Source organism: Trichechus manatus, unplaced genomic scaffold (genome assembly GCF_000243295.1).
Source record: "Trichechus manatus latirostris isolate Lorelei unplaced genomic scaffold, TriManLat1.0 scaffold00087, whole genome shotgun sequence".
Taxonomy (NCBI): Eukaryota; Metazoa; Chordata; class Mammalia; order Sirenia; family Trichechidae; genus Trichechus; species Trichechus manatus.
The window spans coordinates 3,687,976-3,700,058 of record NW_004444023.1 but is presented as its reverse complement, the minus strand read 5'-3'; the positions used below and the strand labels follow the sequence as shown (position 1 = coordinate 3,700,058).

Sequence of the window (12,083 nt, the reverse complement as noted above, 5' to 3'; positions counted from 1 at the left end):
AGACTTCGGGGGTATTTTTGGTCCATAGGGTTTCAATGACTGATTTTTCAGAAGTAGATTGCCAGCCTTTCTTCTGAGGTGCCTCTGAGTAGACTTGAACTTCCAATCTTTCGATTCACAGCTGAGCACTTTAACCATTAGCACCACCCAGGGACTCCTGACATTGTTCTAGAACCCTGGATTTTGTCTGGACCAAGCACCCCCCACAAAAAAAAGCAAACAAACCATTGCTGTCCAAAGTTGATTCTGACTCAGCAATCATATAGGACAGAGTAGAACTGTCCTATAGGGTTTCCCAAGGAGCAGCTGGTGGATTCGAACTGCTGACCTTTTGGTTAACAGCCGGGCTGTTAACTACTGTACCACCAAGGCTCTGAACCACTACCCATCTTCTAGATTTTAGAACCCTAGTTTTACAGACTAGAGGCTGGAGAGTAGCAACCAAAAACCATAACGGTTGAGTCAAAGATGGACTATTGACTTTCTAGAATTGTAGTGTAATTAACAGAGTTGAGGATGGACCATTAATTAATGTCCTTGAACTGTTGCCTATGGTACAAGGGGGTGCCATCTTTGTTAGGGAGTGGTACATTTGAGGTTCTGGGCTGGGTTGTCAAGTCAGTGTCAAGGGTTGCAGGATTGGGGTTGTCCCAGGTTTAAGCTCTGGAATAGAACATACGTGGTGTGTTTAGAGGGTGGGTAATGGGGCAGGATCATTCCTGTGGGAACAGAACTACCTGTGGTTAGACTTCGGAATCAAACTGCCCAAGATTGAATCCCAGCTCCAGCACTTACCAGGCAAGTTGGCTAACAGCCTTGGTCCTCAGCTTTGTCATCTGTAAAATGGCTTTTGTCAAGAAGAAGGAAGACAATATGTTGGAAGCATTCAGCACTGCTGGGCACACAGCCCCTGTTACCATAGCAGGAGACCCTGAGAGACTTGGCAGAGGCCCAAGCCACAGCAAGAAGAGAGAGATGCCAAAATCCAGAGAGAGAGAGTTACAGGGTCTGCCAGGGCCCAGGGGTGGGCAGGAACCAGACAGACACAGGCACAAACAAGGCTCCTAGGGAGGCGCCAACTAAACTAGCCCAGCCTCTTAGCCATTGTCTAAGAAGCTCTGGAATGGTGGCCAGGAACCTTCCAAAAATGGCCTGCCAGTTGTTGCGTGGGTTTGTATGGATGCCTTTCTCTGGGAGAAGCATACCTTTCATCACCTCAAAAGTACATCTTGGGCTTACTAGGAGTGGGTGGTCCTGGCCAAGAACTTGGCCTCAGGAGGGAGAGACTTGGCCCCTCTGCTGGAGGAGTGTTGATGGTGGGACTTGGCAGGAGAGAAGTTGGCACAGGCCAACTTCTGGAACTTCTAGAATGGCACTGTCCAATACAACTTTCTGTGATGATGGAAATGTTCTGTATTTGCCCTATCCATGAGGGTAGCCACTAGCCACAATTAACAGTGTTAATTTTATATGATTTGATTTGAAATAGCCACATGGCTATTATATTGCACAGTGTGATTATAGAATTTTTCAAAAAAAAACTTTTTTTCCAGATGTTACACTTTTATCCCAACTGAATCTCCCACACCAAAATAGAAAAAGGTGGAAATGACATTTTGAAAGGGAAGCAGGGGTCCAGTTGCCCACTGTCCCCACCCCCTTCTCTGGACCAGATGGCTGGTTTGGCTTAATCTCACTCCTCTTGGGAGTTCTTTACCCCTGCCTGGGGCTTAGGTGGAGGTATTGGTTCTTGTTTGGGAAACTGATAGAAACACCTCCCCCGCCCCATACACACTGTCCTGCAGGGGTGGGCCCTTGGGGTGCTGGGGCTCTTGGGAAGAATGGACATGTGGCACAATACATTTGAGCTTAGCTTATTCCCAGGGTGGAAGGTTGAACCCAGGCCAAGATTTGGAGAGAACGAAACCCGGAAAGGGATATTAAGCTAATCAGTGTTCTACTGGAAAACAGAGGGACATTCATGGTTCTGGGGCAGGAGAACAGTGGAGCAACAGTCATTGATACTGCGCACTTCGTACGTGCCAGGTGCTGGGTTTGCTCCCTGCGTGCCATTGTCTCCTTTAGCTTTGCATCCACCTGGTGAAGTAGGTTCTGTTATTGTCCCATTTTACAGATGCGGAGACAGAGAGGGCAGAGCTGGATTTGAACCCTGGCAACCTGGCTCCATGCGGCGGTGGTGGTTGGGTGATAAAATTCTCCCTTCCATGTGGGAGACTCAGGTTCAATTCCCAGCCAATGCTCCTCATGCACAGCCACCACTGGTCTGTCGGTGGAGGTTTTCATGTTACTATGATGCCGAGCAGGTTTCAGCAGAGCTTCCAGACTAAGACTAAGAAGAAAGGCCTGGTGATCTACTTCCGAAAATCAGCCCATGAAAACCCTGTGGATCACAATGGTCCGATCTGCAGCTGATCACGGGGATAGCACAGAACCAAGCAGCATTTGGTTCTGTTGTGTATGGGGTCACCGTGAGTCACGGGCCTACTCGACTGCAGCTAACAACAGCCTGGCTCCAATGTCCATGTAGGTCCATGCTCTACAGAACCAGGTTCTGGGGCGGGTGTGAGGGGAGCATTTAGAGATGAGGGCCCCAGAGGTTCTGGTGAAACTCGTAAGCATGGGGGTGGGCAGAGTACATCCTTGACTGGTAACAGGTGGCAGGTGGAGACCAAATTCCGTGCATGTGGACTTCTGGGTGGAGGTTTCTGGCCTGATGTGTTGCATAGATAGGTGTTGGTGTTAAGATACGGCCTGTCAAACAGGCTTGGGAGGTGGGTGGGTGCCATTCTGGTTCCACCTGTCCAGGGTAGCAAATAAGAGTGCAAAAGTGGGGGTCCTGGGCTGGACATGGAGGCGCCTAACTGTTCCCAGTATACGAATGAGCTTTGGGTTTCTAGGCTGAGATACGTTGTCAGTCTACTTGCCGCAGTCTTTAAGATGCCCCACACTTCTGCTTCTCCCAGAAGAGAGGCTCAGAGAGGTGTGTCCACACAGTCTGCAAGTTAGATTCAGGTTTTAAACCCCAGCGTCAGCCCCATTTGGAACTTTCTGGAACTGAGAACTCGTGAGCCGGCTACTTGGACACCATTCTGCCCACCTGTCCCTTCTCTTTCCTCCAGCCAAAAAGCCTTTCTCAATATACATTGGGAGTGGGAAGGGGCAGGCAGGTTTTGTAGCAAGTGTTGCCTGTCTCCAAGATCCTGGAAACTTCTAGAACAGCACTGTCCAATACAACTTTCTGCGATAATGGAAATGTTCTGTGTTTACCTTGTCCATTAGGGTAGCCACTAGCCACAATTAAAATACTTAATTTTATATAATTTGAATTGAAATAGCAACATGTAGCTTCTGGCTACCATAAGGGGTCTTGGTGATGAAATGATTACGTGCTCGGCTGCTAACCAAAAGGGTGGCAGTTCAAACCCACCCAGCAGCTCCACAGGGAAAAAGACCTGGCCATCTGCTTCCGTAAATATTACAGCCAAGAAAACCCTATGGGGCAGTTCTGTCACTTGGGATCACTATGAGCCAGAATCAATTCAACTGCACACAACGGGTTCTGGCTACCATATTGGACAATGGAAAGTTCTAGAACTTTCCAGAAAAAAAAAAATTAAGCTTTATCCCAACAGACTCTCTTGCCAAAATAGAAAAGGTTGGAAGTGGGAGTCCAGTTGCCCACCGGCCCCGCCCCGGACCTGATGCCTGATTTGTCTTATTCTTTATGTCCTCTACCCTACACTCCGAGCACAGGATTCTAGATCTGACGGGTCTAGATGGAGCGAGGCTTTAGCATGTGTGCAGTCTGTATTCACCCACCCTCCCGAGCCCTTTTATCGTCTTAAAAAGCACCCCCTGATATTGGCAGTGACGTTTATTTCTCTGGGGCAGGGGGAGGAGTTATATACAGCAGTGACCCGGATACCCAGGAGCCCCTCAGCCCCACCAGGAGCTCGGGTGAGGAGGGGAGGCGTTGGCAGAAGGCACACAGTGGCGACGGCCAGAAGAGGCCAGGAAGTAGCGGTGGGGGTGTAGTGTATCCTGGGAGACCCAGATGGGGAAACTGAGGCTCAGCAAGGTGTGAGGGTAGCTGGTCCCGAGAGCTTGTGCTGACGCTTCTACCATGCCCAGGCTACAGGAGGATGCAGGGGCACCCCCCGTCCTTCTTGCTGGGGGCACTGGGTGGATTGGGCGGGAGCTCTTGTTCCTGGTATTTCCTGTGGGGAGAAGAGGCTGGTGAGCTTGGGCTGGACAGTGGCGTCACTAGGGGGGTGTGGGGGGTGCAGAATGCACCAGGTGACACTGTCAGAAGGGGTGACACCAAAATAACCAAAATTTTTGTGCAGTGTTTCAGCATTTATTTTTTTTTTTTTTATAAAAATATCCCTGTAGTTAGTTACAACAAAAATTTTTTTGTAATCCCAGCTTACATGTATCAACACACCTACAAGGCTAAAACTCTGTGCTACTTTTTGAACCTTCTAATGTGCTCGGGTCAGAGCTGTCATTATTACCCAATTACAATGATGCTTCTGATCCCATGGTTTCATCTGCGCTCGCTGTACAAGCGCTGCACTGTTGTTTTCGTTGCTGTCGGTGTTTTTATAGTCTCTCATTTTGTCAAATTTTCTGGTGTTTTAGCTACAATATTGTCATTAGCATGGGAGGGTGACACCACCTCTAGTGATGCCACTGGGCTGGAAGGGCTGGGGATGACCCTGATGGGAAGGGGGCTTGGCTCACCGGACTGCCCGAACCAGCTGCTCAAAGGCTTCGTCCACGTTGAGGCGCAGCTTGGCCGAGGCCTCAAAGTAGGCCACATGGTGGGAGGCACTGAAGGCAGAGGCTTCAGATTGGGGGACCTGTGGGAGACACAGGGAGGACTCAGGGCCCTGAGCTCGGGGCGCCCGCAGCCACTGAAGAGTGAGAATGATGTGTGCGCTCAGGGGGGTTACGTGCCGCCCCCAATGTATACTGAGAAAGGACAGGTGGGCAGAATGGTGTCCAAGTAGCCAGCTGGCAAGTTCTCAGTTCCAGAAAATTCCCAATGGGGCTCATGTCTGAGTCTACCGTATTTTTATGCAAATAACACACGCGTTCCACATTTTTGTGCCAACTGACCACCCCGCTCAGGTATTTTCATAATTTTTACATGGTGCTGTAAAAAGGTTTAAACTCTGAATCTAACTTAGGGCATGAGTGGACACACCCACTCTGAGCCTCTCTCCTGGCGTCTTAAGGTTACAGCAAGTAGGTTGATAAGTGCATGAGGCATTGTGGGTGCTCCAAGAAAGGAGAGTTCCAGAGACAGTACAGGGAGAGACCCCGAAGGGGTCTGATGCCTTCTGAGGAGTTAGGGACGGCTTTGTAGATGTTTGCCCTACGGAGTGTTAGATAACTAGGAGTTTGTCAGGCAAAGGAGAAGAAAGGGTGTTCCAGGCAGAGGAGATACTCTTAGCAAAGCCCCGAAGGCTGGAAATCCCCGAAGGCTTCATCTGAAGGTTGAGTTCTGTGTGGCAGTAACAGAGCATAGGGAAGTAGTGGAAAATCAGTTGCCAGCCAGTCAATTCCAACTCATTGTGACCCCATGTGCGTCAGAGTAGAACTGGGCTCCGCAGGGTTTTTAATAGCTGATTTTTGGGAAGTAGATCGCCAGGCCTTTCTTCCGAAGCGCCTCTGGGTGGATTTGAACTCCATCCTTTTGGTTTGTTATAGATTGAATTGTGTCCTCCTAAAATATGTGTTGTAAATCCTAACCCCGTAACCTGTGGAAAAGGAGCCCTGGTGGCACAGCAGTTAAGCGCTCGGCTGCTAATTGAAAGTTTGGCGGTTTGAACCCAGCAGCTGCTCCCCGGGAGGAAGATGTTGGCAGTCTGCTTCCGTAAAGATTGTTGTTGTTGTTAGGTGCCATCAAGTCAGTTCCAATTCACAGCGACTTATATATAACAACGAAATGTGCCGGGTCCTGCACCATTTACATATATGGTCACTGTGAGTTGGAATTGACTGGACCCAACAACCGTAGAGATTACAGCCTTAGAAACCCTACGAGGCAGTTTGACTCTGTCCTGTAGGGTTGTTATGAGTCAGAATTGACTCGACGGCACCCAACAACAACAAAACACAGAGAGGAGCAAGCACAAATGGGAAAGATAGACGCCACGTGGAGATCTCCAGGTAACGCCGAGAAGAATGCTCAAGAAGTTGGGACAAGGATTTTCCCCCAGAGAGAAAAGAGCCAGCCTCTAGAGCCGGCGCCCAGAATTCAGACTTCTAGCCTCCTAAATTGTGAGGAAAACCACCCGTTTGTGGTATTAGTTATAGCAGCACTAAGAAACGAAGGCAGGTTAGTAGCCAAGTGCTTAGCTGCTTGCACCACCCAGGGAAGAGAAAGGGATGAAACCACTAAGAGTATTTAATTTTGGGTTGAAGAGCTGGAACTTTGTCCTGGGAGCCCTAGGGAGCCATGGTAGGTCTGTGAGCAGGAGAGGGGCAGGGTGAGCTCTGGGGCTGGGTGGGAGAGGCTGACTGAAGGGGAGAGACTGGAGCCTGGGAGGCTGGGGTGAGGGTCCAGGTGGGAGAAGAGGAAGGTTGAGTATTACCAGGGCTGTAGGAAGAGAGAGGACGGGACGGGGCATAGAGAGTCAGGGGATAGGCGGTTGACAGGGGTAGATGCCTTTTCTTGCATCCAGCCTCCTCTCCAGGGACTCCTGTGTACCAGTCCCTCTTCTGAGCAGCGCTGGGGACCCAAAGGTCTGCCTTGGGGGTAACACATTTGTAGTGTGCCTGTGAAGTGTGTGGTAAAGGAGGGAGCAGACCCTGCGTGTGCTGGGGAGGAGGCTGGAGTAGGAGTCACAGGAGGCACGCTGGCAGGAGCCTCCCAGGCCGAGAGGGGTCCCAGGTCCCCCACCTGGCGCTGGGTCTCCAGGTCTGCTTTGTTCCCGACCAGCACGATGGGGAAGTCATCTCGGTCCTTGACGCGGAGGATCTGCGTGAAGAGCTTGCTCACCTCATTGAAACTGGGGGGAAACGCATGAGGTTAGGAGCCAAATGCATAAGCGTTTGTGCCACCCGTGGACAAAACCAAAAACCAAACCTGTGGCTCTTAAATTGATTCCGGCTCATAGCGACCCTACAGGACAGAGTAGAACTGCCCCATAGGGTTTTCAAGGCTGTAATCTTTAAGGGAGCAGGCTGCCACATCTTTCTCCTGATGAGCAGCTTCTGGGAGGTTTCAAACTGCCAACCTTTCGATTAGTAGCTGAGTGCTTAAACACTGCACACAGGGCTCCCTTCCCAGGGACAAGAAAGGGGTAAAATCATGCAGGGAATCCAACGCTGTGTTGAAGACCTGGGACTTTGTCCTGGGGGCAGCACTAGGGAGCCATGGGAGGTCTAGGAGCAGGAGAGGGGCAGGGTGAGCTCTGGGGCTGGGTAGGAGGTTGACTAAAGAAGAGTCCCGGTCCCCCCGTCCTTGCTCTGTTCCCTGCCAACCCTCACCTCTGCCGGTCATTGATGGCGAACACGAGCAGGAAGCCGTGGCCGGCACGCATGTATTGCTCCCGCATGGCGCCAAACTCCTCCTGGCCTGCGGTGTCCAGGACTGCGGGGAAGGCAGGGAGAGGGCCACTGTGGGAAGAGAATCCCCCTGCCCAGGCCACCCCTATGGATCCTCAGCCCCTGCCACCACCACCCCCCACTCCCTGCTGTCCTCACTGTCCAGCCGGGCAGGGATGCCATCCACTGTACAGATCTTTGTGTAGGAATCCTCGATGGTGGGGTCGTAGTCGGACACGAAGTAGGACTGGTGGTGAAGGGGGGGAGAGGGCACTGTTACTGTAGTGCCCCACAGAGGGGATTGCACCCTGCCCTGGGATGGCCTTCCTAGGTGCCCCCTTCTGGGTCTCTGTCCCCCCCCCCGGATCTCTGTCCCCCTCTGTCTGGGTCTCTGCCTCCTTCTCTCTCTGGGTGTCTGTCCCCCTCTCTCTGGGCTTCTGTCCCTCTCTCTCTGGGTCTCTGCCTCCCTCTCTCTCTGGGTCTCTGTCCCCCTCTCTGGGTCTCTGCCTCCCTCTCTCTCTGAGTCTCTGTCCCTCTCTCTCTGGGTATCTGCCCTCTTCTCTCTCTCTGGTTCTCTGCCCCACCCCGGGGTTTCTGTTCACCTCTCTTTGGGTCTCTGTCCCTCTCTCTCTGGGTTTCTAGTTCCCTCTCTCTGACCTTATGTCCCCCTCTCTGGTCTCTGTGTCCCTCTCTTTGAGTCTCCCTCTCCCGCCTTCTCTGTCCCCTCACCCTCTCTTTAGGTCTCCCTCCCCCATCTAGTCTTTTCCGTCTCTGCTCTCCCCCGCCCATACTGAGTCTCTTCCCTTTTTTCTCTCCAAGTCTCTCCTGGTACTCTCTTTCTGGCACAAAGTACATCTCTGTCATTGTGATTACTTCCTGGATGTGTGACGTTGGAGGAGTCACTTCCCCTCGCTGAGCCTCAGTTTCCTCATTTAGAAAACAAGGATAAGAATAGCATGACATCTAATCCAGCGTTCGGGAGATTCTGGGAAAATCCCCTTTAAGCACTTAACACATCACCCCGCACCCAGTAAGGGCTCAGTTGTTTGGAGCTGCTGTCCTGAATATGTGCCAGTCTGTCTCTCCCTCCTCCTCTCCCTCCTCCCCCTCCTTCTCAGGCGGCCTCCAGAGTCTCCTCCCAGGGGAAGGTCCCGGTTCCAATCCACGGATAGGCAGCCCTGCCCTAGGCCTGGGCCCCTCCCTTCCTGCCTGGGTCCCGCCCGCGTCAGCCCGGCCTTCAGCCAGCTCTGTGTTGGCCCCTGGATGCCAGGGATCCAGAGCTGGGGCTTTCTGTGCCCAGGAAGGGACTTCCACTCAGGGGCTTACTAGGGTCTCTTGAGGGGTCTGGGGTCCCAGGTCCTCTGCGGTGGTTCTCAGGGGCAGACAACTATCTGGGGTTTCTCTGAGATAGGGAGGGATTCCCTTCACAGTGAAGATGAAGTTTCGAGAGAAGGGGTGATCTGGTGGCTGGGGGTTTGAAGGCTGTAAGGCTGTTGCTGTCTGTCAGAGGGGTCCTCGTGAGGGCTCATCCTGGAGGACCAGGCTGTGGGCGGGTTGCAGCTCTGGGGAGAGTTAGGGGCATGTCTCCAGAATGCAGCTTGAGAAGATCAGGGGTGAGAACTGGGAGTGAACCCCTAGGTGGCTCCTGGCATTGGGCAATCTGTCATAGAATATTACAGGAGTGTGTCTAGAGAGTCTTAGAGACCTTGAGATGTAGTTATAGGGTCAGACAAGGTCTTTCTGGGGGCGTCAGCTATCTGGGGACTTCTTCCATGGAGATGACTTAGGAGACATCAGGGGAGAGCGAGTGGAATGGAGGAAAACTCAAGATGGAGGAGGGGTTGAATTTTGGGGGGGGGTCTCGCTCTGGCAAGATGGGGGTCGCTAGGAGTTGGGGTCTTGGACTTTTCTGGAATGGCCAAGGGGCAGGATCTTTCTGAGATCTCTTGGGTCTGAGGGAAAAGTGCTCTCAGAGCAGGGGGTGAAGAATGCCTCTCAGGATTGGCTGGCCCCAGAAGGAAAAGGTCTGGGCGTCATTTCTAGATGTTGGGGGAGGTCCCCGATGTTGAGACTGAGGGAGTCTCAAGGGCGGTGGGTAGAGGCATGCCCCTAGAGAGGTTCTGAGCGGGTCAGTGGGGAAGCTGGGGGGGGCGGTGTTTGGGGGACAAGGGGCTCAGGGAGGAAGGAGGTGGCACCTAGGGGGTGGAGGCCCATGGGGTACTCAGGGTGAGGATAGGGCGACTCTGCTGGGTTTGGGGTGCTCCCAGAAGGTGTCAGGGCAAGGTCAGCAGGGAAGCGAGGTCTTGGGTACTGGAGGGAGGGATGGTAAGTCTCAGGATGCGAATTTAGGAGGAAGGTCCCATGTGTAGGGGGTGGAGTCCCTCAGCAGGGCTCAGGGTCACAATCTGAGGGGCTCTTTTGAGATTAGAGGGCTTCATAGGAGGGTCTCGGTGATGGGTCTAGGGGAAATCGGGGTCTCGGGCGTCCCTCAGAGGGCTCAGTGCTGGGTCCGGGGGCACCCCCCCAGGGTGAGGGCCCACTACCTGGATGAACTGGATGGTCAGCGCGCTCTTGCCCACGCCGCCGCCGCCCACGACCACCAGCTTGTGTGTCTCGTTGGGTGGGGGGTCCCCGGGCCCCGGCCCCCCGCCCCGGGGCCGCCCCCGCCCCGTCCCGGACGCCGCCCCGCTGCTCATGTCGCCACCGCTGCTGCCGCCGCCGCTACCGCCTGGGGGGGGAGCCGGGCGGGGCCTGGGGGCGGGCTACCCTAATGAGGCTACTGCATATTCATAAGCTCCGGCAAGGAGGGAAAAGTGAGTCCGGACACTTAAGGAGGAGGCAAGGCCAGGGAGGAGGAGCTATGCTAATATAGGGTAGAGGAACTGCGTTCTCGGCGGCGGGGAATTCCGAAAGGGCCGGACATATGCTAATGAGTGAATTTTGCTCACCCGGAGCAGCGCCACGCGCTCTCCGAGGGGGGGCTGCCTGGGGGCGGAGCTATGCTAATAAGAGCGTTCATTCTTTCAGCAGACGGGGAGGGAAGCTCGTTCCGGGCGGGTCTATGCAAATGAGGATCCCTGCGGTAGCTCCTCCCAGCTCCAGAGAGGCCGTATTCTGGGAGGCGGGGCTCGCCGACTCGCGCGCGGCCGTATATAGGCGCGCTCCGAGGAAGGAGCGGGTCCTGAGGGGGAAGTTCCACCTCCTACTTGGGATACTAGCCAAACTCCGACAAGGGCGTCTAGGCTTGATGCTGGAGTCGGCCTGCTAAGGGACCCGAGCTTCCGGTTCCCGCTCTCCCAGCCAAACGGAAGATAGACTGGGAGGGTAGCTGGGGCCCTGGAGGGGGACAGCCGGGTAACGGGGCAGGGAGGAGCCGTGAGATCACTGCATTCCTAACCTATGAGCCAACTTGCCCAGGCCCGGACGCCTGGACCATAAAGGGCTTGGGGCCAGGATTTCTGGGTCCTGGAAGTAAAGAAAGGCCCACACTCCTGGGTCTCTGAAAGAGGATGGGGTTGTAGGCTTGGACTCTTGGGTTCTGGGGTTGATGTGGACTGCGGGTCCTTATTATTAGGCTTGGTAAACGAGGAAACGGGGGCCCAGACTCTCGGGTCCAGGAGCTGCAGAGGCTGGGGGCCCAGAATTTTGGGTCTGAGGGAATTGGCGGGGGGTGAGGGGTGAGGAGGGACACGGACTTTTGTTCGTGCAAGATGCGAGCTAGAGACCGGGCATGCCCTGTCTGAGGGAGGAGGGGCCTGAGGGCCGGAATGCTGGGTCTGACGATGGAGGGCTCGAACTCCCGAGTCTGACGGAGAAGGGAAATGTGAGTCCGGACTCGTCTGCTGTAAATGAGAGGAATAGGGGTTGTGATTTCTCTGTCCTCATGAGGAGGAGGAGCCTGGTGGCGTCGTGGTTAAGAGTTCGGCTACTAACCAAAAGGTCGGCAGTTTGAATCCACCAGCCGCTTCTTGGAAACCCTATGAGGCAGTTCTCTGTCCTACAGGATCGTTATGAGTTGGAAGTGACTCGACGGCAATCGATTTGGGCTTTTTTGGTTTAATGGCTGTCGGGCCGGGCTCCTTAGTTCTAAATTTGGAGAAGACTGGGCAATCAGGATTTTAGGATCCCCAGAATACGGGCAAGTGTGAGCCTCCAACCAGTCCGGCTTTTTTTCCATGCCCACTCTGCGGAACTACAATTCCCTTTCATCTTTTTTTCCTGCTGAGCACCTCTTTACGTTACTTCCTGTTCCGCCACGCTTTCCGCGCTCGCGCAGAGCACTGTGGGATCTCATCCCGGGCTCCCGCAGCCACGCCCACTTCACCTCTCACCCTCTTGCTGTCCCCGCGCGACGGGGGCGACGCGCAGACTACGCCTCCCGGCGAGAATTGCGCGAACCCAGCTCGACGGCCCCACTGCCTGCTGGGAAGCCGAGTCCGGCCGGTTTCCACCAGCCTTCACGGCACGGTGCTCGGTACTTGAAATCCCGACAAGCTCGGCGGCGC

General features: G+C 54.0%; 1 protein-coding gene across 1 annotated transcript; it reads right to left on the bottom strand.

Moving 5' to 3' along the window:
• Window positions 1–3,882: 3,882 nt before the first annotated feature.
• Window positions 3,883–10,314, bottom strand: RRAS (RAS related). Its single transcript, XM_004381645.1, has 6 exons — window positions 10,122–10,314; window positions 7,738–7,825; window positions 7,522–7,624; window positions 6,932–7,040; window positions 4,765–4,883; window positions 3,883–4,238 (listed from the first exon to the last, which is right to left on the bottom strand). The coding sequence occupies exons 1-6, from the start codon at window positions 10,272–10,274 to the stop codon at window positions 4,154–4,156; spliced, it is 657 nt and encodes a 218-aa protein (XP_004381702.1). The 5' UTR covers window positions 10,275–10,314; the 3' UTR covers window positions 3,883–4,153.
• Between the last annotated feature and the right edge of the window lie 1,769 nt (window positions 10,315–12,083).

Excerpts from the sequence above, each read along its gene's own strand:
- RRAS (XM_004381645.1), bottom strand. The coding sequence starts at position 10,274 with ATGAGCAGCGGGGCGGCGTCCGGGACGGGGCGGGGGCGGCCCCGGGGC. Across the intron at positions 4,884-6,931 it reads ACCTGGAGACCCAGCGCCAG|GTCCCCCAATCTGAAGCCTC; the intron begins GTGGGGGACCTG and ends TGTCTCCCACAG. Across the intron at positions 4,239-4,764 it reads CAGCTGGTTCGGGCAGTCCG|GAAATACCAGGAACAAGAGC; the intron begins GTGAGCCAAGCC and ends TTCTCCCCACAG.